Source organism: Hippocampus bargibanti, linkage group LG09 (assembly GCF_051943395.1).
Source record: "Hippocampus bargibanti isolate YZ-2025 linkage group LG09, ASM5194339v1, whole genome shotgun sequence".
NCBI classification, from domain to species: domain Eukaryota; kingdom Metazoa; phylum Chordata; class Actinopteri; order Syngnathiformes; family Syngnathidae; genus Hippocampus; species Hippocampus bargibanti.
Genome location: NC_142742.1, coordinates 20,773,542 through 20,801,515, shown reverse-complemented (window position 1 = coordinate 20,801,515; position 27,974 = coordinate 20,773,542). Strand labels below are relative to the sequence as shown.

Here is a 27,974-nt window from a genome sequence, read left to right as displayed (position 1 = left end):
ACCAACGGATAGCGCTGTTGGCCCCGCCTGCATCTGCACAGGTGTTGGTCGTTCCAATCAGTGGCCATTAAAAGGACTCCCGGGACGACCATTCCGTGTCGGGTCATTGTATGCGTTTGCTTCACCCTGTCAGATTTGTTTAATCTTGGCAGATTTTTACTCATGGTTTTCTTTGATACTTTGTATTTTTCTGTTCAGATGACTTTTATGTTTTAGATTTTGTTCCTGCTGACTTTGTTTTAACACAATTTGTCAAATACTACCTGCTGCTCCTTCCTGCCTACTTATTTGGGATCCACAACCATCACCACTTTGCAAACCGTGACACTCTTCATCTTTATATCCTGCGCCAACATGCCCATTGAAGTTTCCACCAATTACAACACTGTCACTTCTTGGGATGTTCTGTATGACTTCATCAAAGTCCAACCAAAATGTATCCTCCTCCACCAACTCACATCTTACTTGTGGGGTATCCCCACTAACAACATTTAACATCACACTTTCAATTTCTAGCTTCTGACTCATCATTCTATTTGATATTCTTCTTACTTCTAAGACATTCCGAGCAAACTCCTCTTTTAAGTGCCCTCAACTCCATTTCTCTTTCTGTCTTCACCATGATAGAACAACTTGAACCCTTGCCCTAAGCTTCTAGCCTTGCTCCCTTTCCACCTAGTCCCTTGGACATACAGTATGTCTACCTTCCTTCTCTGCATCATGTCAACCAGCTCTCTACCTATACATCTATATATATACGTCATTGTTCCTACATTCAAAGTTCCTACTCTTAGTTCTATACTCTTGGCATTCCATTTCTCTCTTTTCCTAGGGGCACATCTCCCTCCTCTCCTTCTCGACCAACAGTAGTCCATTTTCCACCGGCACCCTGAAGGTCAACAGTGAGTTGTATGGGATTCAGAGGTTTGATTCGCATATTTGTTTTGGCCAAAAAATTTACATCAGATGCCCTTCCTGACACAACCCTCTGTATTTATCCGGGCTTGGGACTGGCAATATAAGACACTGGCTTGTGCCCCCTTAAATTCAGGAATGAGTTAAAATACAAGTCAAAGTAACCATTGCTAACCATAAGAGAATGAATGTTTCGCCAAACCAGATGAGAAAATCAATTGGAACATGTGGATTTAATTTAAAAAAAATCGAGTTAAACAGCAGCTAAGACGAGAGGAGAAGACTGGGTTAAGGGAAATCCGCAAAAAATAGCCTTATTGTTGAAACTTCAGGGTTTAAATTCGGAATTTGATGGTATTTTCCATGGGACAACAAAAAAATATTTAATAATTCCAAAGTCAAATAGCATACCAGATGTAGCTGTGAAAAAACGTAAGAGATGGAGGAGCAACCGTTGCTTTTGAACCGACTTACTGGGTACGTGCAGCATGGATCGAGAATGACCGGCACGGACATCTTTCCCTGAAGGTTGAGCTTGGTGAGATAAAACACATTTTCTCCGAGCACCTTCTCCTTCTTCATTCGCCTCATACTGTAAAGTCGAAATCTGATGGCGGAGTTGCTGATCATCTCAGACTCCATATGGAAAAAGTGAAAGGTCTCTGTGAAGAGGGGGCATATGCCTCTTTGGATACCTGTCTTTGCCCTCTGCTTCTTTGTAGGTAGCAGCACCAGGTGAACCTGCCAGCTAATGTTGGCAGTGTGTTTTAGAATTGGGAGGTCCGTTATTGCCATGATGGTCACCGCCAGCTGCTGCTCGTCGGAATCGTAGTCAAATGCGACATCAAGGGTGCCATATTTTGCAATCTGATCTGATTCGTAGCCTTTGGGGAGCTGTGCAGCTGAACCACGTGCTGACATCTCCTAGACGAACAGTGATATGATCTGTTTACATGATTCGGCACGACATTATCTCCTTTAATTTTCTTGCATGTGTCTCGATGGAGGCTCATTATTTACCTCTGGACTGAGGACAGCAGTACTGTCGCTGGGCACATCCTCATAGCACTTGTTGAAGAAACTCTTTGTTTCTTGGCCCTCACTTCCCTCACTGGTACATTTGCGAAAGGAAAGGTGGGGGCTACCACTGGTCAGTGAGAGATCACACTTGGTATCACCCAGGTCTGACAGTGTGTAAGACATCCTTGGGGATCCATTTTCATCCTGATATGGTGGAGGCTGCAGTTCATCCAGTGGGGGTGTCTGCCTCATCCTCTGGATATAGGTGGCTGTTAAAAATACATAGGAAGATAGGACTCAGACAAGCTGATTGACTGCACACACAATTGTACATACTGGAGCCATGATATGGCTATGGATAAACACGAGTACTGAAGATGTAGAAAGTCCAGGGTCATACAAAGTACAAATTCAAGTTGACAGGGTTCCGTTTTGGTGTCCTGATGATGGAATGGTGGTGGATGCTGTCACATTCGGATTGGCGACAGGTGCGCGCCCCTCCGCTCCCCTACCCCCCCGGCTCGCACACGTTTTGCCGATTCACTAATGTGCCTTCTGGCCATATAAGTCACTCGGTTTGTCTCTGTACTTGCCGGTGTATTTCCCGTTTGTGTCTCACCACTGACGTATGCCAGGTTGGTCGCTCTCTTTTTTGCTGCTTCGTTCTGTTTGGTGTTCCTCTGCATGTCTCAGTAAAACCTTTTGAATTCATCTACTGTCTCCATCGAGTACTTCGGATCCAGCTCCTTTGTTTGTCCGACGAGGTCGTTTGCATTTGCCTCGTGCGGATGTGACAAATCCCTTATTACTTCACGGTTCGATTATCTGGTCCCTTGGTGCATCGCAAACCTTCAGAAAAAAACAGGCCCTGACGTCACCTAATGACAGTACAATATCCCATGATTTACAGCCATGTGGATTGGCTGTGCATCTTTTCAACCGCCAATTAGTGGTGTGTGAGTGTGTTCGTGTGGCTGGGGGAAGTGCTCATACGAGAGAGAGAGAGAGAGAGAGAGAGAGAGAGAGAGAGAGAGAGAGAGAGAGAGAAAGAGAGAAAGAGAGAGAGAGAGAGAAACAGAGAGAGAGAGAGAGAGAGAGAGAAACAGAGAGAGAGATAGAGAGAAAGATAGAGACAGAGAGAGAGACAGAGAGAAAGATAGAGACAGAGAGAGACACAGAGAGAGACAGAAACAGAGAGAGAGATAGAGAGAGACAGACAGAGAGAGAGACAGAAACAGAGAGAGAGGGAGACAGAGAGAGAGACAGACAGAGAGAGAGACAGGCAGACAGACAGAGAGAGAGAGACAGACAGAGAGAGAGAGACAGAGTGAGAGAAACAGAGAGAGACAGAGACAGAGAGAGAGAGAGACAGAGAGAGAGCGAGAGACAGAGAGAGATCAATGTAGTAATGTAGTTACTACAATAAATTTAATGTAGTACATTTGAATCAAAAGAAATGTATCAGTATCAATGAACTGTTCAATATGTTTCGGGAAAAGTGAACATCCATTTTGCATTTAAAAGAAACTGACCAACATCGGCTGAGGCGTCGCTGCTGTAGCCGTCATAGTTTGTCATCAGGGGACTGTACTTCTGTCGGTTCTCCCACCTTAACCGTGCTGCACGTTTGACATGAGCAGACACCTTGGCACCACCTCTGAGACCTTGTGCACGACTGACCGCTTCTTGATATTGACCCAACAATTCATCCTCGCTGTCTGATGATGATGGTGTGTTCTGGTCAACATCATCGTACACCTTATCTGTTGTGAGAAAACAGGAGAAATAATACATTATTATGCTAAGAAATTGAATTGTGAGTTCCCCTAACTTGCTGCTGTTGACAACCGACATCCCCGGACAAGTTATGCCCATAATTTGTAAAATCACTTCAAATGACTTCTACTGAGCGTATTTTAAGATTCCACCGCATATAGCTATATTTTACGTTTTAAGACTCATGCTGAATATTCAGGAAGTCTTGTTTTTGAGTTGGTGACGAGTCCGTACGTGACGTCACAGAAGGTAGTTGTTTGGTCTGGGGACCTCGTGTTGCACCCAAAAGCCGCCACAGGGCGTCCAAGCGCCATTTAAGAATTTATCAGCCTGTGGAAATGGAGGTGGCCACAGGATGTCGCCATTTTGTGCCTCTTTTTTTTGTGAGAGATTGTCCCCCAATGTTGCCTCAAAATGGCCCAAATAAATTCTTTAATCGATTGCAAACATGTATGCTTTCCTCTTCAGAACTACAGTGTATTTGAATCATATTCATAACTGGATGTGTAACAAGAAAGCATATTCTCCGAATCTGAAGCCATTGTTTTGAATCACAAGCAATGCAAGACGTCTTGGCGTGACGTCACGAAATGGGGACGGGACTTTCTGAAAATGCCCAATTCGCAGCTCAATTTTTTGCAGATTTTGGACACTTTAAGTCATTTTTATTGGTGTTTTGCCTTTGACTAAAAATATCATACTGCATGTTTTAGGTATTTGAGATGCTATAAAACGTTTTTCTGATGTCAGTTAAAAAACATGAGAGAGAGAGTTAAAAAACAAAAAAGTGACGTCGGTTGCCCTTTAAAGGACAACCGGCACCTTTTTTTTTGTTTCCCATTGACATCAGAAAAACGTTTTATAGCATCCAAAACAGGCAGGCTGATATTTTTAGTTAAATGAAAAACACCAATAAAAATGACTTCAAAATGAATCCGGAAATGGCCAGTTTCAGAAGGTCCCACCTCTTTGTTCGTGACGTCACGCCAAGACGTCTTGCCTTGCTGGAGAATCAAAACAATGGCTTCAGATTGGGAGATGCTTTTTTGTTACACATCCAGTTATGAATATGATTCAAATAGTTCTGAAGACGAAAGCATAAATGTTTGCAATTGATTAAAGGAGTCCTCCCATATCAATTCAAGCCATCAATGACAGCAATGTAGCACTCAGAAAATGCAAAAGATGGCGCCCAAGCTCCATTGGAAATGAGCTGATTTGTCAGCTGGGAATTTGTGTCAGCGAATATAAAATAGTTGTCTTGGTGCAACACACAACTATTCACCATCGCGTTATTTATGTGTTTTCCTTCTAATTTCGCCATCCACACTGTGTTTTCAGACTAAACAAAGTACCGCAAAATGCAGTGTGTGTCGCTTTCTCGGTCAGGGGCGGTCCAAATGTGACGTCACATGGGGGTCGTCATCAACTCCAAAACAAGACTTCATGAATATTCAGCGCAAGCCTTAAAACGTAAACTATAGCTATATGCTGTGGAATCTTTGTAAAATACGCTCAGTCAAAGTCATTTGAAGTGATTTTACAAATTATGGACATAACTTGTCCGAATGCGTCGGTTGTCCTTTAATGCTTTAGGTTTAGTATTTCCGGCCCAAACACTCCCTCCAAATGCTCCTGGCCCGGCCCCTCTGTCAAATTTTAGAACCCAATGCGAGTCAAAAAGTTTGGCCACCCCTGGTCTAATCTCTATCATATTTTCGTTTTATAATTTTATCTGTGGTTTTATTTATGTCCCTGTTTTGTGATTGTACAGTGTCCTTGGGAGCTTTGAAAGGTGCTTATAAATAAAATGTATTATTATATTAATAATAATAATAACAATAATAATAATAATACAGTAAAGTCTCGTTATATCGATATTCAAGGGAGACCGAAAAAATATCGATATAACCGGGACCATTGATATATATGATATATCCAACCCTGTTTGCATGTAACTTTCTCCGTGCGTGCATAGAAATAGTATCGATATAACCGGGACTATCGCTATATCCGATATCGATATAACGAGACTTTACTGTAATAATAATATGGAGTTCAATTAACGCAGGAAAGAGGACCCTGATTTGTGTTCTTTATGCTTTGCTTTGTAAATTAGCCTGGGCTCTGCCTCAGATATAGGGGGAGCTTTGTCATCCAGGAGGTCAACCACTCTTTGGTGTTTGGATGTTTGTGCGTGTGAATTGTATTTTTGTTCTTTTTCTCACAAGTGTACTTGTGAAAAAAAATCCTCAATTTTATAAGTGTGTTCAAGAAACACAAAGAAAAGAAAAAGTGGAATCACATTTAACAGAATTAAAGAGAGGGAAAAAAAATAACTAATTGAATACATATTAAGTCATTCACTGAAAGGCGTGTGCAAAAATGTGTCCACTCCAGTTGCCAGTTTTTTTGTTGTCATTTTCACTCAAATTGCAGGACCCAGAGAAGATGGAGTTTTAGGACTATATAAACAGAAACCTTGGGCTTTCTTCTTCCATCAGTAAAAAAAGTTAATTTAAACTAAACTCCTGCAATGTAAGGTACTGCTACTCCTCTCCTTTTTGTATCTTGAGAATTATTGGTTTCATTCCCTATTCTTTCTTTCTGACATTTGTTAAATGACCACTGAGGGTACCCACAGTTAGTGAGTGCTCTCCTGATATGTTTTGACTCCTTTTCTCTACCTTCAATGATAGTTGGTATTAGTTTAGCCCTATGCTGGATGGTTCTTATAACTCCTAATTTGTGTTGTAAAGGGTGGTTAGAGTCAAAAAGTAAGTATTGGTCAGTGTGCGTAGCCTTCCTAAAGACTTCTGTTTTTAGCGCTCTGTCCTCTTTTACTTTACAATCCAAGAAGGCTAGTTGATTCTCTTTAATGTCCTCGCGAGTAAATTTAATGTTGATGTCTACAGAGTTGAGGTGATCTGTGAAGGATTGAATTTCTTGTTTTTTAATTATGACAAAATTATCGTCCACATATCTAAACCATTGTCTAGGTTTTGTCCCCGGGAAGGATGTGAGGGCCTGTTTCTCCATCTCTTCCATGTACAGATTAGCCACTATGGGTGAAACTGGTGAGCCCATAGCACAACCATGAATTTGTTTATAATCGGCAGTACATTTGCACCTAAAAGCTAGCAACCACTCATTTGACGACAATGAGGTTAAAATCTTAGCGAAAGAACATAGATGGTTTGAAAGGGGGGTAAAAGAAGCGATTCTTATAAAACAACAAAATCCTTCATTAAACCGGTCTGGTGGGGTGAGGTTCAATTTGGATCGTTCATATAATAGCCTGCTTAGGCAAAACAGGTTAGGCAACATTCGTAATGCTGATGAGGTGATACCGGTGGGAGTGGGGGAAATGGGCCAGTCGTTAGTCGGGAATGTAGGAACGATCAGTGGGACCACAGGGAGTGGTCCTCTGCTCGCCCCAACCTGAGCGTAGGGACCTATCATAGCTGTGTCCGGCGCCGCCATGGCTGGACATTACGGATATATAAATAGGGCCGATACGACCAGTCAGACTTTAGTTCGCTGACGAAGCCTCTTGGATAGGAGGCGAAACGTCCGAAACCTTCAAATTTGTACAGATGATGGCTGAAGAAACCTTCTCACCGATGGTTCATAACTGGATACGTAACAAGAAAGCATCTTCTCCGAATCTGAAGCCATTCTTTTGATTCTCAAGCAAGGCAAGACATCTTGGCGTGACGTCACGAACAAGGGGGCGGGATCTTTTGAAACTGGCCATTTCCTTATTCATTTTGAAGTAGTTTTTGGACACTAAGTCATTTTTATCTGTGTTTTTCATTTGACTAAAAATATCAGCCTGCATGTTTTCGGTATTTTAGATGCTATAAAAAAAATTCTGATGTCAGTTAGGAAACAAAAAAATGATGTTGGTTGTCCTTTCAATAAAGTCTTGACTCTTGTAAATGTGACTGTTGTTTCATGGTGTTTCCAACAAGAGGCAACATGACTCCAGCCAAATATAGACTCTTTACCCAAGACTGAAAAAAAAAAAAAATCGATCACTACTCTTCATTCATGTCACTGAAGACTGAAGGGACCCTGAGAGCATTATTGAAAGCGTTTGAAATTGATGGCACTGCGCCAGATCCACCGTATGACCATGAGAAGAATGATGTCAAGTCTCTGAATCACTCGGGAGTACAACTTCGAGCAAGGTTTATAAGAGATTATTCAAGATTCATAAAACTTTACCTCATGTTTCACTCGGAAATTGAATGAATGATGGGTGGAATTTATTTTTCACAGTATCAGATCCATCCATCCATCCACTCACCCAACCAAGACTGCAAACCTGTCGTTACAGTAAGGACAAGGCATACAACAAATTTCTAAGCCGCTTATTCCCTCCTGATGGTAACAAGGGGTGCTAGTAGTGATGTGCCCGACTGTGCCGAGGCTCCGAGGTGTATGCAGAGTAAATCGGAAAAACAATTTTCAAAGTGCGGTTCGCGTATGGTACGCTTTCGGCCACGCCTGATGCTTTGGGACGCGCAGTTGCCACACCCGAAGCATCGCGAGACTGGTTTCCTACGTCATCGCCAACTCACAGTTTTGCGGATCATTTGAAATAAAATGGTGCACCGAGACAACAATGAGCTGACGGCTGATAAAGCTCTGCACCCCGTCATGGTGAGATGGGCAGAGGGCACACAGAGGTGGAGGGAAGATGGGGATCTGTGGGACCGAGGGGGAACAGACATTTGAAGAAGGTCAGACAGATAGGGGGGCAAGGTTATGGATGGCTTTCAATGTAAGTAGAAGTACAGTGATACCTCGGTTTACGAACACTTTAGCTAACAAACGACACGGCCGAACAGCGCCACTGCCGGCTGTTGGGTTAAATGTTGTTCTTCCTGGTTCAGCTCTCCATTTGTATAGTCTAAATATTAAATCAGCAGAAAGCAAGGTGATATAAAAAAAAAAGGAATATTTATTATCAGGCAGCGAGAAAATGTTCTCCAGGGGAGAAGCTAGGCCAAGGGACAGAGGCAAGAGCGAGAGAGCGCGAGAGCTCGTCTCAGACATTTATAAACAACAGAAGTGATGTGGCTTTGGAAAGGACCTATCATCTGCTAGATACAATCATGAATATTCATTATTAGACTGAAACATAGGTAGATTTCTACAGTAACTAAGTACAAGCTGAGTACATGTATACTAATTCACATATACAAATAACTAAACTACATACATACATATATGGACTTACTAATTGATAAGAATAAGTAGAAATGAAATAACATACGATGTTTTGGCATGTGTATATAACGAATTCTAACATTCCCTCCTGTTTACACACATTAAAAACATCAGTACATGCATCTCCAAAACGGTTTTCAGCATGAACGTCATAAGAGCGAAGAGAAGGCGAAAAACCTCTGTCATAACTTTACTGCTGTGTTGCGTCTCTTGAGGCTTGGAGGCAGGACTCAAGAGACGAGGGAAAGCGGGGGTTCGGATCCAAAGTACACGGCGAGACAGATACTTGTGAATCAAGAAAAGTCTTTACTGTGAGCATGTGCACAAACAAAACCAATGGCGATAAGTGAGGGAAAAAGAATGCAGACCTGATGGAAGGGAAGTCGCGAGTTTAGCTTTCTGAATACTCCGACGGAGACTGTATAGCGCGATTGGTAGATATAGTCAGAAGGCACAATCACGGGAATGACAAACAGCTGTGGGAACCCAGGTGCGTGATGATGGGAGGGGCCGTCTCCAGGGAGCAGCGGAGGAGGTGACAGGAGGGGCGGGGCGCGCCTAGGACGGCGACGAGATGTGACATGATGTGATATGCAACCTCTCCATTTGTGAGAGTCTTAAAGGTAAATCCAATTTAATCAAAATATTGACGAGGAAAATTCCTTCTCGGCCCTCCGTTTTGGCGGGAGCAACCACACTCTGGCCATGGTGTACAATTCCAAATTACAACGCAGGGTCCCCTACACGCATTTGTTGGTACAAAATCTTTGTGTAAAATGACTAAGAAAATAAGTACAATCACGATCGCGACAGGCATAAAATGTCTAAGCAAAGTCATATACCAAGGGCCCCCGAAAAGCATGGCAAAGCTCCACGGGTGATCAGGCCGTCGATCCTTGGCCATAGTATCTCTGAGATCCTCAGGATCCGGTTGGTGAACGACCTTGCAATGACTTTGGTGCACTCAGGTGGCTCTTTCGGCGATTTTGATGGCAGTTGGCGTTGTGATCAGCACGGTGAATGGCCCCTCCCACTTCGGCGCCGACCACGTCTTTCGCTTGATCGTCTTGATCAGGACCTTGTCTCCTGGTCTTAGCCTCTCCTGTGGGAGCAAAGACGACTGCGGCAGTACACATGTGGAATGTAATTCTCTTGTTGTGAACATTTCGCACAGCTACTTTGCTAATAGGGCACCTCGATCTGATTCATTTTCTGCCCAAAGTTCACCTTCCCATAATGGGAGGATGAATGGTCTGCCATGCAATATCTCGAATGGTGTTAAGCCGTTATTAGTGGGTGTTATTTATGGGTGTATAATTAATGGTGTATAATTTCACCGTGCCTCGACTGGGATCACCACATTATCGTGGTGAGGCACTTTGCGCGTCTCCATGACCCAGAGAGCTATGTTGGCTGGAGTCTTGTACTCCTGGCAGGGTCACCCAAGCCGAACAGGTCGGAGGGTAGAGGCCAGACAAAGAGTGATCCCAAATCCGCACCCGGGGGTAGGCGTAGGCGGAGTCCAACAGATCGGACCACCGGCAGCCCCTTGCAACCGCACTCACCTGAAGGTCGTCTTGAGTCCTCACTCTTGCCACTGGAATACAGCGGGTGCGGCCAAGTATGTGGGGGAAGGAATTGCGCGCCCCGTCCCTCACACTAAATCCACTAGTAGCGCAGGTTCCAGCTTCCACCATATAAGTTCACTGGCGATAGGATAAAGTGACGGGGGCAGGTCATGGATGTGACTGGAAGCTTCTAGCTTGATTCCTACACAGGGGCGGTACAGGATTGATGGTCGTTGCAAAGATGGGATGGAGCAACATTATCCTTCGGCAGCATCCTGTGCATCTGAGCAGCCCTATTCAGGGTCCGCACTGCTCACCCCTTATAGGGGAAGGGTCTAGAAAAGGTGACTTAAACATTGCTTGTTCCACCACACCTGGGTGGCCCACCGCAGCCACCAAGGCATCCCCCCCTCTGCGGTCGAAAACTAAATATAAATAAATTAATGACTATGAACCTGGCTTCCTGGAATGTTCGCACCCTCCTCGATGCTCGAGACGGGATTGAGAGACCTCGAAGACGAACTGCCCTCATCGCACATGAGCTCAGGAGGTACAACATCGATATTGGCGCACTCAGTGAGACTCGGTTCTCAGGCGAGGATTCACTCACAGAAGTTGGTGAGGGCTACACCTTCTTCTGGAAGGGTCTCCCAGGGAATGAGCGAAGACTCCATGGAGTTGGCTTTGCTGTGAAAAGCAGCTTACTCAATAACATCCCTGAGTCCCCCCAAGGCATCAGTGAACGGCTTATGACCTGGCGTATTCCCCTGGCAAAAGGTCGCTTCGCAACTTTAATTAGCGCCTATGCTCGCACCTTGGATGCTGAGGATAACACCAAAGATGCCTTCTAGGAGTCCCTGGATGCTACCATATCCAAAATCCCTGCCTCTGATAAACTTGTTCTGATGGGTGACTTCAATGCCCGAGTAGGTACTGATGCCAGGCTCTGGAAACAAGCAATCGGAAGACACGGGACGGGGAAAATAAACAGCAATGGCCTCCGACTCCTCACTCTGTGCTCTGAGCATCAGTTGATTGTAACTAACACCATCTTTCAACTGAAAAAGAAATAAATCACATCATGGATGCACCCCAGGTCCAAACACTGGCACTTACTGGACTACATCATCACAAGGCAACGAGACCAAAATGGCGTCTGCATCACACGGGCCATGCGTGGGGCTGAATGCTGGACTGATTATCGACTGATCAAGTCCAGGCTCAAGCTGAGAATTCGACCTCCTCACAAGAAACAGCAACCCCAAAGGCGTCTTAACACCAGGGCCCTGGAGTCCCCAGAGTGTGCAGCCAGCTACTGCAACAAGCTGGCAGAGGGACTTGCCAGCCTGGACAAGGACACCAGTAACGGTGACCTTGATATTGAAAGCAGGTGGAAAACATTGAGGACAACAATTCATCAAGCTGCCTCTGAGACCATCGGCTTCACTCAGAGACTGCTTCGATAACAGCTCAGCTGCCATACAGGAGCTTCTGATAGCCAAGCGCAAAGCCCATACCACACTTCTCTCCAACCCTCATTCTCCACTTTTCCTCTCTCACTACAAGGCCATCTGTGGTGAAACACAGAAACAGCTGAGGATGGTGGAGAACAAGTGGTGGCTCAGCAAGGCCCAAGAAATCCAGAGGCATGCAGACAACAACAACACCCACGCCTTCTATGATGCTGTAAAATCCCTGCACGGCCCACGAAGACAACACATTGTCCCAGTTAAATCTGCAGACGGTTCTGTACTACTGAAGGACAAACAGCTAATACTTGAGCGCTCGGCAGAGCACTTTGACTCCCTGCTCAACCAAGTAAACCCTTCAGACACATCTGTCCTTGACTCCCTCCCAGAGCTTCCATCAGTTCCCTCCCTTGATGAACCTCCTCAGTTCACAGAGGTCCTCTCTGCAATCCGGAGCCTTAAAAACAACAAAAGCCCTGGCCCTGATGGACTTCCAACTGAGGTCTTCAAGAGCGGCGGTTACCTCCTGACACGGAAGCTTTACCACCTCATCTGCAACATCTGGCAAAACGGGACACTTCCTCAGCTCCTCCAACATTGTTACCATTTATAAAAGGAAGGGGGACAAGTCAGTCTGTGGCAACAGCCGTGGCATCTCCCTACTTTCTGTTGCTGGCAAGATTCTTGCAAAAGTAATGCTGTTCCGTCTTACATCGCACATTACCGAAGACATCCTCCCAGAGACACAATGCGGTTTCAGGAAGGATCGAAGCACTCTGGACATGATCTTCGCTGCGCGGCAAGTTCAGGAGAAATGCAAGGAACAAAACAAGGACCTCTATATCACCTTCATCGATCTTACAAAGGCATTTGACACAGTTAACCGTGACATTCTCTGGACCATACTGCAGAAATTTGGCGTTCCCTCCAAATTTCTCGGCATCCTACAACAGTTCCACAGCGGCATGCAAGCAACTGTACTTGTTGGTGGCCAGCAATCTTCCCCGTTCCCTGTGGAAGTCGGGGTGAAGCAGGGCTGTGTACTGGCCCCTGCTATATTCAACCTGTTCCTGATGGCAGCTACGCTCCTCTTCCATAAGTCCATCCAGGAAGGTGGCGGCGTACAAATCCAATTCCGCCTGGATGGTAGCCTGTTCAACATCAGACGCCTACAGGCCAAGACCAAGACCCTGATCAGCGACATCCACGAGCTACAGTATGCAGATGATTGTGCTCTGTTGGCCCACAGCCCAGCTGCCATGCAACATGCCCTTGATACCATGTCCTCCGTCTACCGATCACTCGGTCTCGTGATCAATGTAACCAAAACGGAGGTCATGGCAAAAGAGAGTTCTCCTACCCCAGCGTTCACCCTCAGTGGCACACCCCTCAAGGTTGTCCAACAATTCAGCTACCTCGGCAGCATTCTAACACCCTCCTGTCTAATTGACGACGACGTCCAGGCCCGCATCCATCAAGCCTCCAAAGCTTTTGGCAGATTGCGTACTCGTGTGTTCGAAAACAACCACTTAAGAACTCCAACAAAAGTCGCAGTCTACCAAGCAGTGTGTGTGTCCACTCTGCTATATGGCGCATAAGCCTGGACCATCTATCGACGCCATGTGAGACGCCTTGATGCATTCCACATCAGGTGGCTCCAACGAATCCTTTGCATCACCTGGCAGGATCGTGTCCCACACACCGACATCCTTCAACGCACCGCCTCCACCAGTATCGAGGCTATACTGGCAAAGAGGCAACTCCGGTGGGTTGGACATGTCATCCGGATGCCTAGCTGCCGCTTGCCTCGGCAGGTGCTTTATGGACAACTCCTGTGAGCGAATAAGAAAGCCTGGTGGTCCTAAGCTGCGATACAAAGACCAGCTTAAACAGACTCTAAAGAAATGCAACATCAAGCCCAGCGATCTGGAGTCTGCTGCATCTAACAGGCCACTGTGGCGTTCCTTATGCCACGAAGGGGTGACACAACTTGAAAACAAACGCACCCAGAGGAGGATCGTGCGGCGCGAGCAAAGACACCTCTGTGCTGCTTCAGTACCGCCTCGCCAGCCCGGTCCTGGCCTCACATGTCCTGAATGTGGCAGGATTTGTGGCTCCAGAATCGGGCTTCATAGTCACCTACAGTGGCATCGACGCCAGCGCTGATAACCACTGTCCAATACCCCACAAAGCAATGGAAGCGACGTCATCTTCAAGAGAGAGAGATAATTTCACCAGAAACAGATATTCAGGCCATGGTTTGCCTGTTGTTTCCATCGTTTTTCTGAGTCTATTTTTAATTGTCCCATTTGCTAAACGAATCAATTAGCACTAAACAGTTTAAAATTATTTAATTTTTTAATTAATTAAATTAATTTAAAACTAAACAGTCTAAAATTTATAAGGACCACTTATGCTTAGTTCAATGAAATCCATATGGATCACTTCAAAGGGGTGTGATCCCTGTGGAAATTTTCCTCTTTTTGGTCGCATGTTACCTTGTGGATTGTGTTTACAACAAATTAAACAACTTCAACAAAAGTTTTTTTTGCATATAAGTTGAAACCTTTGCCAAAATGGAATATCTTTCCTGCTATAAACACCATCCCTCCTGTTCATACATGTGACTTACCATGGCTTAAACGAGCAACCATGGGGAACATGTATCTTTATATATATATATATATATATATATATATATATATATATATCACTTACTTCACAAATGGACAGCAGCTGGTCTTGTAGCAGTGTTTCACAGCCAGGATCAGGAGTCTTTGTCTTCAAAAATAGGCAGGAAAAAATCCCACCCTCCTCCTTTTTCCAGCCACTGCAGTCATGCCAGCTGAGGTTTCCGCACCAAATGTTGGGTTAAATGTTGTTCTTCCTTGTTCAGCTCTCCATTTGTATAGTCTAAATATTAAATCAGCAGAAAGCAAGGTGATATACAAAAAAAAAAAGAATTTTTATTATCAGGCAGCGAGAGGATGTTCTCCAGGGGAGAACAGCGAGGCTGAGCGAGAGAGCGAGAGCGCGCGAGAGCTCGTCTCAGACATTTATAAACAACAGGAGTGATGTCACTTTGGAAAGGACCTATCATCTGCTAGATACAATCATGAATATTCATTATTAGACTGAAACATGATAGGTAGATTTCTACAGTAACTAAGGACAAGCTGAGGAGTCCGAGTTGGAGTCCGGATTTACAGTGGCAATCATTGCAGCGAGGGTGACAGTGTTGATGTATTTGATATTTTGATAAGTGATAATGCGGGGTAGTTTGGAGAGGGAGAGGGTGATGGAATCGTTAAATGAAACAAGGAAATTACAGTTACCAGACTAGCAAATCAGATCCAGTCTGTCTTTTTATGTGTGGGGAAGTCAGAGAATTGATGGAAGCCAAAACTGTCGAGTGAGGAGGTGAAGTCCTTGGTGAGTGGAAGGGCGGAATAGTCCATGTGTATGTTGAAGTCCCCCAGAATAATTATATTTGGTGATAGAGAGGAGACATTGGTGAGGACAGCAGCAAATTCTTTTAAAACGTCACAATGTGGTTTAGGAGCAGAGTAAACAGTGGCAATGATTGTGGAAGAGGGTCCAGAAATTTGACAGTCCAGGCATTCAAATGTGAGTGTTTCCAGGATTGAGACTTAGAGGACTGTCCAGTTCTTGCCGGAAAATATCGCGAGACCACCTCCGCGGTCCGACAGGCGGGGTTTAGAAAGGTAAACAAACCCCTGGGACGTAGAGCCCTTAAGATGGGAAAAGACTCCAGAAGTTTGCCAGGTCTCATTAAGGCAGAAAAAGTCAAGCTTGCGGGCCCTGAGGATGTCCTGGATAAGACAACACTTTACAGTGAGCGAGCGGACGTTGAGGAGGCCGAAGTTGACGCTGGTGATGTCGCCATTCGAGGGGCATTAGCCGACCTAGCCAGTTCGAACACACGGTGGTCCACGGAACAGCTGTTTCTTCTGAGTGGCCGGCGAAGGTGATGTCCTCAAAGGACACTACAGTCATGGCATAAAAACTTTTTTTTTTGTACGGGTGTGCAGCGGCAGCTATTCGTGCCAGCGTTCACTCTACCTGGAAGTAACACAGCAGCAAAATTATGAAAGGAAGAGAAAAGGAAAGAAAGAAGTCGAAAAAATAAATACAGAAGCTGCTGGAAAGGCAGCCACTCTCGTGGCGCCATCTTGAAGTAAAAAACAACAACAAAATAACAAATAATATGACAATACAAAGAGACAGAGAGTCATTCATTCTTCAGCACTTGCTGTACCCTCTTTGTGTCATGAAGAAGTTCGAGATGAAAGAGGAGAGGATCAAAGCATCTTTTCAGCAGTGGATCAGGGACATCATGGTGAAATGTGCATGTCTACTACAAGCTAAATGTTAAAAGCAAACACGAAGCTGTAGCTGTCGCTGTTGTGATGTTGTGTAATTTTTGGGATGAAAGCGTGTTCACGATTTTATAGGTAATCACTTTTTTATGACAGTAAAGAACAAGTGTCACAATATGGATACTCACATCTAGTAAAATGAAGCTGCTATTAGATGTACAGATATAATTTTCAAAGAAATGACGCAAAACTGTTTTCAGCAAAGCACATTAAAAGCTGTTCACCTTGCAATTCTGTCTTTTTCTTCAAGTCATCAGGGCACTGAAGGCTCCCTGCATTCTCGAGTGTCAACTTGTTGGAGTACCAGAAGAGAAGAGTCATGAGGGCAACGAAGAGCCCAATGGCTGTCAGAAATCCAAGTACCTCTGGAGAAACTGAGAAACACAGCAAGACATTGATTTCATTTGTGCTATAAAATTCAACATCTGCGTGTGATAAAACTATCAAGATACGATATTCTCATTCTTGGTCACATATATTCATATACACAGTAACATGCGGGTTACGACCGGGTTCCGTTTCGACCAAACGTTGCTAAGTCAAACGGTCGTAAATCGAAAAGCATTAAAAATGGCAGACGCGAGGTTATAGCCAGCAATCACCCGGAACACGTACATGTAAGCTTTACGTCAAAACAAAAACGATATACAGTAAAGTCTCGTTATATCGATATCGGATATATCGATAGTCCCGGTTATATCGATACTATTTCTATGCACGCACGGAGAAAATTACATGCAAACAGGGTCGGATATATCGATAGTCCCGGTTATATCGATATTTTTTCGGACTCCCTTGAATATCGATATAACGAGACTTTACTGTATATACTGTCTATACTATTAACATATGAAACATATCTTCTTCTTTTCCTTTCAGGGGTCGCCACGGCGAATCAGTGTCCTCCATCTAACCCGGTTTTATGCATCCTTTTCTCTCACACCAGCGACCTTCATGTCCTCTTTAACAACATCTATAAACCTCCTCTTTGGTCTTCCTCTCGGTCTCCTGCCTGGCAGTCCAAGGCTCAGCATCCTTCTCCCGATATAGTCACGCTTTCACCTCTGGACATGCCCAAACCACCTCAGTCTGGACTCTCTCTCTAAAGCCTCAAATGTGAGTTGTTCATCTAATATACTAATTCCTGATGCTATCCAACCTGGACACTCCCAAAGCAAATCTCTTCATCTTCATTCACCTCCAGCTCTGCTTCCTGTCTTTTCTTTAGTGGCACTGTCTCCAGTTCAAACATCATGGCTGGTCTCACCACTGTTTTCTACACCTCCAAGCTGAACCCCTTCTATAACACATCACACCTGACATTTTTCTCCAGCTGTTCCAGCCTACCTGGACACGCTTCTTCACCTCTTTTCCACAATCTCCATTGCTCTGGACAGTTGACCCCAAGTACTTAAATTCCTCCACCTTCTTTATCTCTTCTCCCTGTAGCATCACTCTTGCACTGGGATCCCTCTCATTCACACACATATATTCCGTCTTGCTGCGACTTTCCAGGGTATATCTCCACATATCTAGTTTCTCCGCCACCTGTTCCCTGCTCTCGCTACAGATCACAATGTCATATGTAAACATCATGGTCCAAGGAGATTCTTGTCTAACATCATCTGCCAGCCTGTCACTCACCATAGCGAATAAGAAGGGGCTCACCACATCCACTTTGAATTTCTCCGTCATACCGGCAGCACACCTCACAACTAACTGTCTTACAGTATTGATACATGTCTTGCACCGCTCTGGCATACTTTTCTGTCACTCCAGACACAATGCACATCCTCTGACCTTCTCTGTACTTCTCTAGCAGCATTCTTAAAGCAAACACTGCATCTGTCGCACTCTTTTTTAGCATGAAACCATACTGCCGCTCACAAATGTTCACGTCTGCTCGTAGTTGAGCTTCAACTACTATTTCCCAAAGTTTCATTGTATGGCTCTACATACATCGCTACTAAAAATGCGACGATGGAGCTGCCATATTTGTTTTCTTGTTTCATCGCGGACCGTCTTGTGGTATTTTACTCCAGAGCGATCCTAATTGTCAAGGGAAGCAAACGACATCGACCAAAACACACAAAACTTTTTCCAAGATGGCGGCGCGTGAACACGCAGCGGCTGCTCTCTCTACTGTCAAATTGGTGTTTTCGTGTTTATTATGTTTGTCTCACTCGTGTAAATGTTTGTCTTTGTCTGCCTCGCTACACCCGAGGCGTACCTACTCCCGTGAGGTTCTGCTCAACATTGGCAGTTCCTTTTTAAAACCAAAACCAGCTGAAGCAGAAGAGCTACGCGAGTGTGGATTGCTCAGGGAGTCGGCTCGTCCACCGATCACCACTCCGCCACCGACCCCCACTCCTGCACCCAACCCAGAGTGGAGTATGGGGAAACAGTAGAGGGGGAAGGGTGGAGGTATCCGCACTAGGCTCGCGGCTTGCCCCTACCCCCATCACGACCTCCTTCTACCGCGTTACCATCGAGAGCATCCTGACCAGCTGTATTACCGTGTGGTACGGCGCCTGCACTGTGTCCTGCCGTAAGACTCTGCAGCGCATCGTGAGGAGCGCTGAGATGATCATCGGTGTCTCTCTCACCCCCCTCAGACATTTACAACAGCCGCTGGCGATCCCACCCACCCCTGACACAGCCTCTTCAGCCAGCTGCCATCGGGTAGGAGATTGCGGAGTCTCCAAGCCAAGACCAGCAGGCACAAGGACAGTTTATGCCAGCAGGCAGTCAGGAGACTAAACTCCCTCCCAGCGCTGCCCCCACTGCCCCTTCCCACTGCCACACTCACCGAACTCTGAGTACACGCTACACGCTGTACTATCATCCTGAACTCTATTTTTTTCTTTTTTTCTGCGAGACCTCATTTCAACCTTTTTTTTGTTTGTTTTTGCATTACTACACTATGTCACTTTACATACGTCACTACCTCACTTTACATTAAAAAATACATGTATTGTCTGTTGTCAATTGTCTTTTTTGTCCACATTATAAATGCCTTGCGCACTGGGTCCGAGAGGACATTAATTTCATCTGTGCTGTATGTCATGCATATTAGCATATTTGACAATACAGCTGGCTTTGACTTGGAACTAGCAACAAGGAAAGCGGCTACGACCAAATACCTCCAGCGAGTGAGGCAAGTCCTAAGAAGCCAGCTCAATGGCAAGAACAAGGCCCAGGCAATAAACAGCTACACCCTGCCAGTGATCAGATACCCTGCAGGAATAATAAGGTGGCCAAAGGAAGAGATTCAGACCACAGATGTTAAGACCCGAAAGCTCCGCACCATGCATGGATGCATGGGTTCCATCCCAAAATTAGCACCCTGAGACTGTAACCAGCCGTAAGGAAGGAAGCCAGGGACAAGTGAGTGTGAGAGCCACTGTCCAGGATGACACAGCCAAGCTCCATGAATAGAGAAGGCTCATACGGATGATGTACTCAGAGAATGTCAGACAATGAGGAACAGAGGATGAGATAGCGGAAGAGGGACCATCATGGGGGGAAACCATAACTGAAGTGGCTGTCCTCAAAAAGTTCTATAAGTGGCTAGAGAGGGCTGGCCTAAAGGACAGCCCAGAGGCACTCATCCTGGCTGCTCTGAGAAACACAGCTGTAGAGATGCGGATAAACGACACCAGACAAGATCCAAGGTGTAGGTTGTGCAAAGAGGCATCTAAGACCATCCAACAGACAGCTGCGGGGTGTAAGATGCTGACAGGGAAAGTCTACATGGAGCGCCATAACCAGGTGGTTGACATAGTCTACTGAAACACATGTGCGGTGTATGGACTGGAAACCCCAAGGTCAAAATGGGAAACACCTGAACGGTAGAGAATGACCGGGCAAATGTCCTGTGACACTTCTAGATACAGACTGACAAGATGGTAATGGTGAACCAACCTGATATCGTGGTCATAGATAAAGGGCAGAGGAAAGCCATTGCAGTGGATGTAGTGGTCCAGAGTGATAGAAACATCATAACGAAGGAACACGAGAAACTAGAGAAATAATAATGGCTCAGAGAGGAGCTGAAGAGTGCCTGGAAGGTAAAGGTGACAGTCGTTCCTGTCGTGGTTGGAGCACTCGGGGCAGTGACCCCCAAACTAGACCAGTGGTTGCAACAGATCATGAAACAACATTTCGGGCCAGAAGAGCACAGTGCTGGGAACAGCACGAATACTGCGCAGAACCCTCAAGCTTCCGAGCCTCTGGTAGAGGACCCGAGCTAAAAATGAGGGACGGAAAACACCCAAGGTGGTGAGACGATGATGTGTATTTTTGTTTGTTTTGCTTTTTAACTTTATTTGGCCAAGTGTATTGTTGGGGTAATTCGCTATTCGAATCTTTAAACAACTCTTTCGCATAGTTTGTTTACGTTTTGGACTTTCTGATACGTCATATCCTGCCTTCCTTTACATGATGTCACATCCCATTACGTCACATCCTATTGTGTCGCACCCTGTCCGTCATATAAATGCTCTCCCAGTCTGCCCTTCTCTCTCTCGCTCCCTCTTCCTGCCTCTTCCTCGGCCGACACGCCACGATGCCCCAGCTGTCTACAAGATTAAACTAGCTTATTCTGTCCAACACCTGGCTTCCTGCTGATTTAACCATCCTCTGCCATCCACACCCTGAAAAGCTCTGAACCAGGAACGAACGGTCATTTCCAACCCATTATTATTGGTGCCGAAAGACTCCGGGTCCGAGCAGATGACATTGAGAGGGGGGGAGGGAGTGGGCCCCGCGTTTCTTCCAGTGGATGAAGCCCTTTTTTCCTTCGAGTGTGTTCGACGGGGGCCACACCCCCTTCTTGGTGTCCGTCGCTCAGGTTTGCTTAACGGGTGAGTGGCGCCGCTAGCATGCAGCTATGTTGAATGAATGGATTGATAAGGTTTTTTTTCTGCCAAAGGAATTCTAATTACGGTTGATCTGCACATCGGTGAGCTTGTGGGCAGGTGAATGTGGTAAGGTAGATCCAATTCTAGCCGAGCTCCGTGGGCTTAGATTTACCACGTTAAACGTTAAGGCCTGTAGGGATTATAATCTTGAACTGGAGGGTTACAGTATTTTTTTGTTTAATTGCGGCTGCAATAGATCATGGATTTTCCGTAACATTAATGCGTTCATCGACACTAGCGCATTATCAGTATTGCTATCCGTGTGGGCAGGGAGGGGTCGGCTGGGGGGGGGGGGGGACATTTTGGAGGAGCCGCCTGTCCGTGTCCTTTTGTGTGTCCCATGTGTGTATGTGTGAGTGTGAGTGCATTGTGTGTGGGAATGTGCGTGCGGTGCTTTAGCGAAGGCGTTGACACAGTGGGGTGCCCTGGGTGGTTATTCTTTGTCTTTTGAGTTGACACAGTGGGGGATGCCCTGGGTGTGAGCTTCGCTGAAACAAAGGAAAATGAGGGAGAGGCGGGGGCTGCCCAGAGAGAGCGGGCAGCCCAGCCCTCCTCTCCTTATCTGCCCTAAAGGGGTGGGGGACCAGCCCCCCTCCCTGTGGTGACTCCAGCTGTGCCTGGTACAATCCAGCAACATGGAGCGCTCATGACCCCCTGTCGGGAGACAGAGTCATTGCAACTTGAGTCAGCAAATTAATTCCGGGCGCCGGTGTCTGTCAGACACACGACCAGCTTCCCGCAACCAACAACTGCTCTCCCAACCGTTGCCACACCCTCAGCCGCCACTCTGCCTCCCGGTTCCTACCTGTCTGTCACAACTGCGCAGGTGAGGAACCAACTGAGGAGGATGGAAGTGAGGAAGGCAGCAGGTCCGGATGACATCAGTTCCCGACTCCTTAAGACCTGCTCCGACCAGCTGTGTGTCATTGTCCAGCACTTGTTCAACCTGAGCCTGAAGCTGGGCAGAGTTCCACAACTGTGGAAAACGTCATGCCTGGTCCCAGTGCCCAAGATTGCCAACCCAAAGGAGCTCAACAGCGACAGACCGGTGGCGCTGACGTCTCACCTGATGAAGACGCTGGAGCGACGAGTCCTCGCCCACCTGCGACCGCTGGCAAGCTCATCGCTGGACCCGCTACAGTTTGCCTACCAGCCCAGCATCGGTGTGGAGGAACCCATCATCTACCTCCTCCATACGGCGTTGCTGCACCTGGAGAATGCTGGGAGCACGGTGAGGATCACGTTCTTTGATTTCTCCAGTGCCTTCAACACCATCCAGCAAAATCTACTGGGGGACAAGCTGCAGCATGCCGGAGTCGACCAACACCTCACATCCTGGATTACAGATTACCTCACAAACAGGCCATAGTACGTGAGGGTAAAGAACTGTGAGTCGGACAGGCTTCTCTGCAGCACCGGAGCGCCACAGGGGACAGTCCTGGCTCCATTCCTGTTCAGCCTCTACATCTCGGACTTCAACTACAACACCCCAACCTGCCACCTTCAGAAGTTCTCTGACGACCCAGCTATTGTCGGCCTCATTACAGAGGGAGACAATAGGGAGTACAGGGGACTGACAAAGGACTTTGTGGACTGGTGCCAGCAGAATCACCTCCAGATCAACACCGGGAAAACCAAGGAGCTGGTGGTGGACTTCAGCAGGAAACAATCCTCACCTGCACCGTTGAACATCCAGGGTTCGGACAGTGAGAGGGTGACCTCCTACAAGTACCTGGGTGTTACTCTCAACAATAAACTGGACTGGTCTACACACACGGATGCCCTAATCAAAAAGGGACAGATTCGCCTCTTCCTACTCAGGAAACTGAGGTCTTTTGGAGGTCAGGAGTCACTCCTTAAGACTTTCTTTCTTCTTTATATGACTCTGTGATGGCTTCAGCCATCCACTATGGAATTGTCTGCTGGTCAGGCAGCATCACCACCCGGGACAGGAAAAGACAGGAGCGCCTTGTCAAGAGGGCAAGTTCTGTCCTGGGCTGCTCGCTGGACTCTCTGGAGGAGGTGGGCAACAGACGGACGCTAGTTAAACAAAAGGCTATGATGGACAGCCCCTCCCACCCCCTCCTGCCCACCCTGACAGCACTGGGTAGCTCCTTCAGGCAGAAACTATTACACCCGCGCTGCAAGAAGGAAAGGTACCGCCGCTCGTTCCTACTGACTGCTGTCAGGCTTTGCAACTCTCAATGATCACATGTGAAAAAAAAACTGGACACTTGTAAATATGGGTTGATGCAATATATCAAAATGCATTTCTTATTCTTGCACTATGTACAGTTTTTTTTTATGGAACGGTTTTGCACATTTACATTTGCACAGTATACAGTTGACATTCTTATTTTGTTATGCTTAGAATATCTTGTTTTCTATCCTTTCACCCCCACCCAAACCCCATCCCTTTTCAATTGCTGCTGTGGACTGCAAATTTCCCCATTGTGGGACGAATAAAGGTTTTCTGATTTTGAGATTCAGGCGGAATCAGATATTATATTGTACAGTGAGATCTTGGCTTACAAACTTAATTGGTTCCCAGACAGAGTGTGTAAGGCGAAAAGTGTGTATCCCCCCAAAAAAAAATTCCCATAGGAAACCATTAAAATGAGAATAATCCGTTCCCAGGTCTCCATAAAATATAATTTTCAATTAAATAAGCCTTAAAACTACACACAACATACCTTATTCTATGTATAATAAATGTGCTATTGTATTGTAATGAAAGAAATACACTGCACGGTGTAATAAAGTCACTTTATTTACATTTGTGATGGTCATTGATGGCTCTTAATTGACACCTGTTGCTTTCTGACTTGTAAGGTCTTACGAAACTGAGGCATCACATTATCATTCATCATGTTGATGATTCTCATAGCCACAGTCTTTTCTGGATGTAACTGTTCAATAAAAGCCGGCGCATCATTCCACTTAGCAAATCAAATCATGTGTGTTGAGGACCTCATTATGGTCAGCAACAAGCTCCTCGATGTCATCTGCATCCACTTTGCGTCCCATGTTCTGTCCAATGGAAACAATGTCATCCAAAACAACAGAGTCATGAGGATCAAATCCTTCAAAGTCCCTCTTAAGGATGCATGCGGGCCACACATTCTTCCATGCTGCTTTCAAGGATAGAAGGGTAACATCATGCCAATCCTTTTCTATCACCTGAACACAATGATACACATTGAAATGGACTTAGCATATCCGCTAAGCGGCTAAATCAGACAAACGCACACCTCGTTCGTGTTTCTCAATGATCTCCTTCTTCTACTCGAGTGTAATTTTGTTTTGTCTTCTTCGGCTGACCACGAGCCTGTGGTGTCTTTTTCGGTCCCAAAAAAGCAAGTCTGTAAAAAAAACTCATTGGAAGCGATCGAGGTGTGTTTGTGTGTGTGTGTGTGTGTGTGTGTGTGTGTGTGTGTGTGTGTGTGTGTGTGTGTGTGTTTCTCTCTCTCTCTCTCTCTCTCTCTCTCTCTCTCTCTCTCTCTCTCTCTCTCTCTCTCTCTCTCTCTCTCTCTCTCTCTTTCTCTCTCTCTCGCTCTGGATCGACATGTGCATTCAGAGAAAGGGGGTGTGTAAAGGCAGGCCGGCTGGGGCGCTGTTCAGTCATGTGCTTTGGTGTTCTTCCGCGGAAGATTACTCCGCCAGCCGTGTTGAGGGTGTGTATCGCGAAAAGTAGTGCGGAATCCAAGGTTTAATGTTCATAAATTTAACGTTCGTAAACCGAAAAGTTCGTAATTCAAGGCGTTCGTTTCCACGCTAACCAGCTTCTTTCAGGGGGGAAGAACTCCGGGGCATCCATGCCAGGGTGACCGGAGATGAAACTGTTTTGCGCAGATGGATGTCCTCTGCAGAAGCGAGACTGACGGTCAGCGCTGCCCTCTGACTGAATGAAAAAAGACGAGTATGATGACCATTTATGCAGATTGCCATAATGTTTGCTGAACATGTCAACTCGTGCTAAAGAATTGTAGAAGGCTGTCCTTCACCCAAACAATCTGGCGAAATGCAAATGTGGCCCCCAAACAAAATTTGCAGATGTTGTTTTCATGTCTCAACACGGGGGAGTGACGATAGCGCAATCCCTATTACAAAAATTTTCACCTTTGGTAATGAGTGATGTTGGCTGCAACGTCATTCCCCATGAAAGTTTGTGACCTTCAAGAAATGCAGACTCACTAACCACTAACACTTACTAACCAACTAACATCTAACAATTATTTACTGCCATTTCTGTGAGAGAATGCATTGCAGAGCCTTAACGATGAGACAGACTTGGATAGGGAAAGAAACACCCAGAAAATGTGTTGTGTAGAATGAAACCATCCTGTCGACATGTGATCTGGCACAAGTCTCTTTTGTTCTCCACAGGACGGAGCTGCGGCCTGAAGAGAATGACCTGGGCCACACCAACGTAGGATGGACCGGTTGCGGAGCCATTAGCCATCTTAGCAGCCACAAGCTTCATCTGGATTCGCGAGGACATCGTTTGTCCAGGAGATTCCCGATGCACGTCATTGGAGCCGCGTCGACAGATTACACCCTCTTTCCCAGTCACCAGCTCATCCGTATCACACCCTGGGGCCTGCTTGCGACAAATGCTACAAACAATTTAGTTCCCCCTCGTCGTCCTGGTGATCACCATCCAGGACGCCATTAAGATTTGACTGTTGTAGCGAATAACATGACTTTAATTTGAGATTGTTTCCATTGTGATTGTTTTATTTTGTGATTTTCTTTTCTTTTTTCTTTCTTCTTTCTGTTCACCTCCACCGATGTTAGATATGTTCGACAGAGGGGATATGTTGGGGTAATTCGCTATGCGAATATTTTTAAACATCTCGTTTGTATAGTTTGTTTACGTTTTGGACTTCCTGATACATCATATCCTGCCTTCCTTTACATGATGTCACATCCCATTACGTCACATCCTATTGTGTCACACCCTGTCCGTCATATAAATGCTCTGCCAGTCCGCGCTTCTCTCTCTCTCCCTCTTCCTGCCTCCTCCTTGGCCGACATCCCGCGATGCCCCAGCTGTGTACAAGATTAAACTAACTTATTCTGTCCAACACCTGGCTTCCTGCTGATTTAACCATCCTCTGCCATCAACAACCTGAAAAGCTATGAACCAGGAACGAACGATCACTTCCAACCCATTATATATGTTAATGGTGCACCTGCATGTGACATAGTTCCACTAATTAGATTCTAGACACCGGTTAGGTGTCACTGATCACTCATACTGACTAGGCCATCCCAAATGGCCTGAAATAATCACAGCATGATAGAGTGATGTGCTGATGATTATGCATGCATATAGAATCACAATTGAGAGATGTTGTCAGATCAGCCTAAACTACACTCTGAACATGGCTGAGATGTATTGTTGTATCCCACACAGTCAGGGTTTCGTGAAATAAAATGTACATTCTCTACACACCTTACCCGACACACTCCAAATAAAAGGAATGAACAAATCTATGTTAAAGTGAATGCAGTTTAGCTGGGCTTAATATACTCGTTAATGCCTTTCTTTTTTATGTGTTTTTTTATGTATGTTATTAAAAAAAATATATAGAAAAGCTTCCTTGCTCTGAGGAATAGTTAAAAATGTTTTGGCTCACCTTAAAAACGAATTAAATACAGTAAAGTCTCGTTATATCGATATTCAAGGGAGTCCGAAAAAATATCGATATAACCGGAACTATCGATATATCCAACCCTGTTTGCATGTAATTTTCTCCGTGCGTGCATAGAAAGAGTATCGATATAACCGGGACTATCGATATATCCGATATCGATATACCGAGACTTTACTGTAAATGAATAAATAAACTAACAAACAGGGCGGTCAGGTAGTCAAGTGGTTAGCACACCGGCTTTACAATTCGCGTCCCGGTCCGGCCTCCCTGTGTCGAGTTAGCATGTTCTCCCTGGGCCCACGTGGATTTTTTCCGGGTCCTCCGGTTTCCTCCCACACTCCAAAATGCTGTCAGTGACGGGAAAATCGAATCGGGAAATCGGAGGGAGAAGGAACGCTCGCTCCTTCCTCCCTTCCTCTTTTTATTTGTCCCTGTAGATCGGCCCTCCCGGTAACGGGCTTTCGAGGGAAGGGGAAGTCCCCGCAGGCGAGCGGGAGCGCGAGAGAGAGAGAAAAAGAGAGAAGGGTGGGGTGGGGGCGCGCGACGCCGCCCTCCGCAGCTTCGCCACTCTGCCCTCACACTCGGCCGCCAGCCGCAAGTTCCTCCTTTTTTAACTTCCCCTCTTTACGCGAGCCGATCGCTGAGAGAAATTCGTCCAGGTTCTCACTGCCCCGAGCTAAGTAAATCTATCTACTTTCGCGAAGTCCACCCGGTCTTTATCTGTTCCTTCTTCGTCCCTGACGAGTAACCGCGAAAGAAGCGGACACTGGGCTTCCTATGGCCAACCGCTCTCATTCTTTTTCAGAATCGGAGATACAGGAAACAGACAAGTTCGCTTTTACGGCAGATTCCTCTTATTGTATTTTTCACGCTGTTGCAATTGGTATCACACCTGGATCAAAGTTTAATCACCGTTATTACGATCATTCGGGTTTGTTTCGGGGTTTTTTAGTAGGTTTGGGCATAACCTACGAGCCGGAATAAAAAGCTTCGCACCTTTACAATC

General features: G+C 45.8%; 1 protein-coding gene across 11 annotated transcripts in view; it reads right to left on the bottom strand.

Annotated features, from left to right (window-relative positions):
- The window catches only part of syt14a (synaptotagmin XIVa), an 89,876-nt gene that overhangs the window by 34,778 nt on the left and 27,124 nt on the right, over window positions 1-27,974 (bottom strand). For 9 of the 11 annotated variants that reach the window (XR_016116089.1, XM_089005108.1, XM_089005109.1 and 6 more), the window contains exons 4-7: window positions 16,611-16,760; window positions 3,468-3,698; window positions 1,936-2,204; window positions 1,390-1,839 (exon numbers count right to left, since the gene is read on the bottom strand). Coding sequence is in view for 10 of the 11 variants with exons in the window: in XM_089005108.1 (XP_088861234.1) it covers window positions 1,390-1,839; window positions 1,936-2,204; window positions 3,468-3,698; window positions 16,611-16,760 (1,100 nt within the window). In the remaining variant the exon portion in view is untranslated. Of the gene's footprint in view, window positions 1-1,389; window positions 1,840-1,935; window positions 2,205-2,528; window positions 2,785-3,467; window positions 3,699-16,610; window positions 16,761-27,974 lie in introns of those variants that run through there. The other 2 variants (XM_089005117.1, XM_089005114.1) reach the window with 2 other exon arrangements.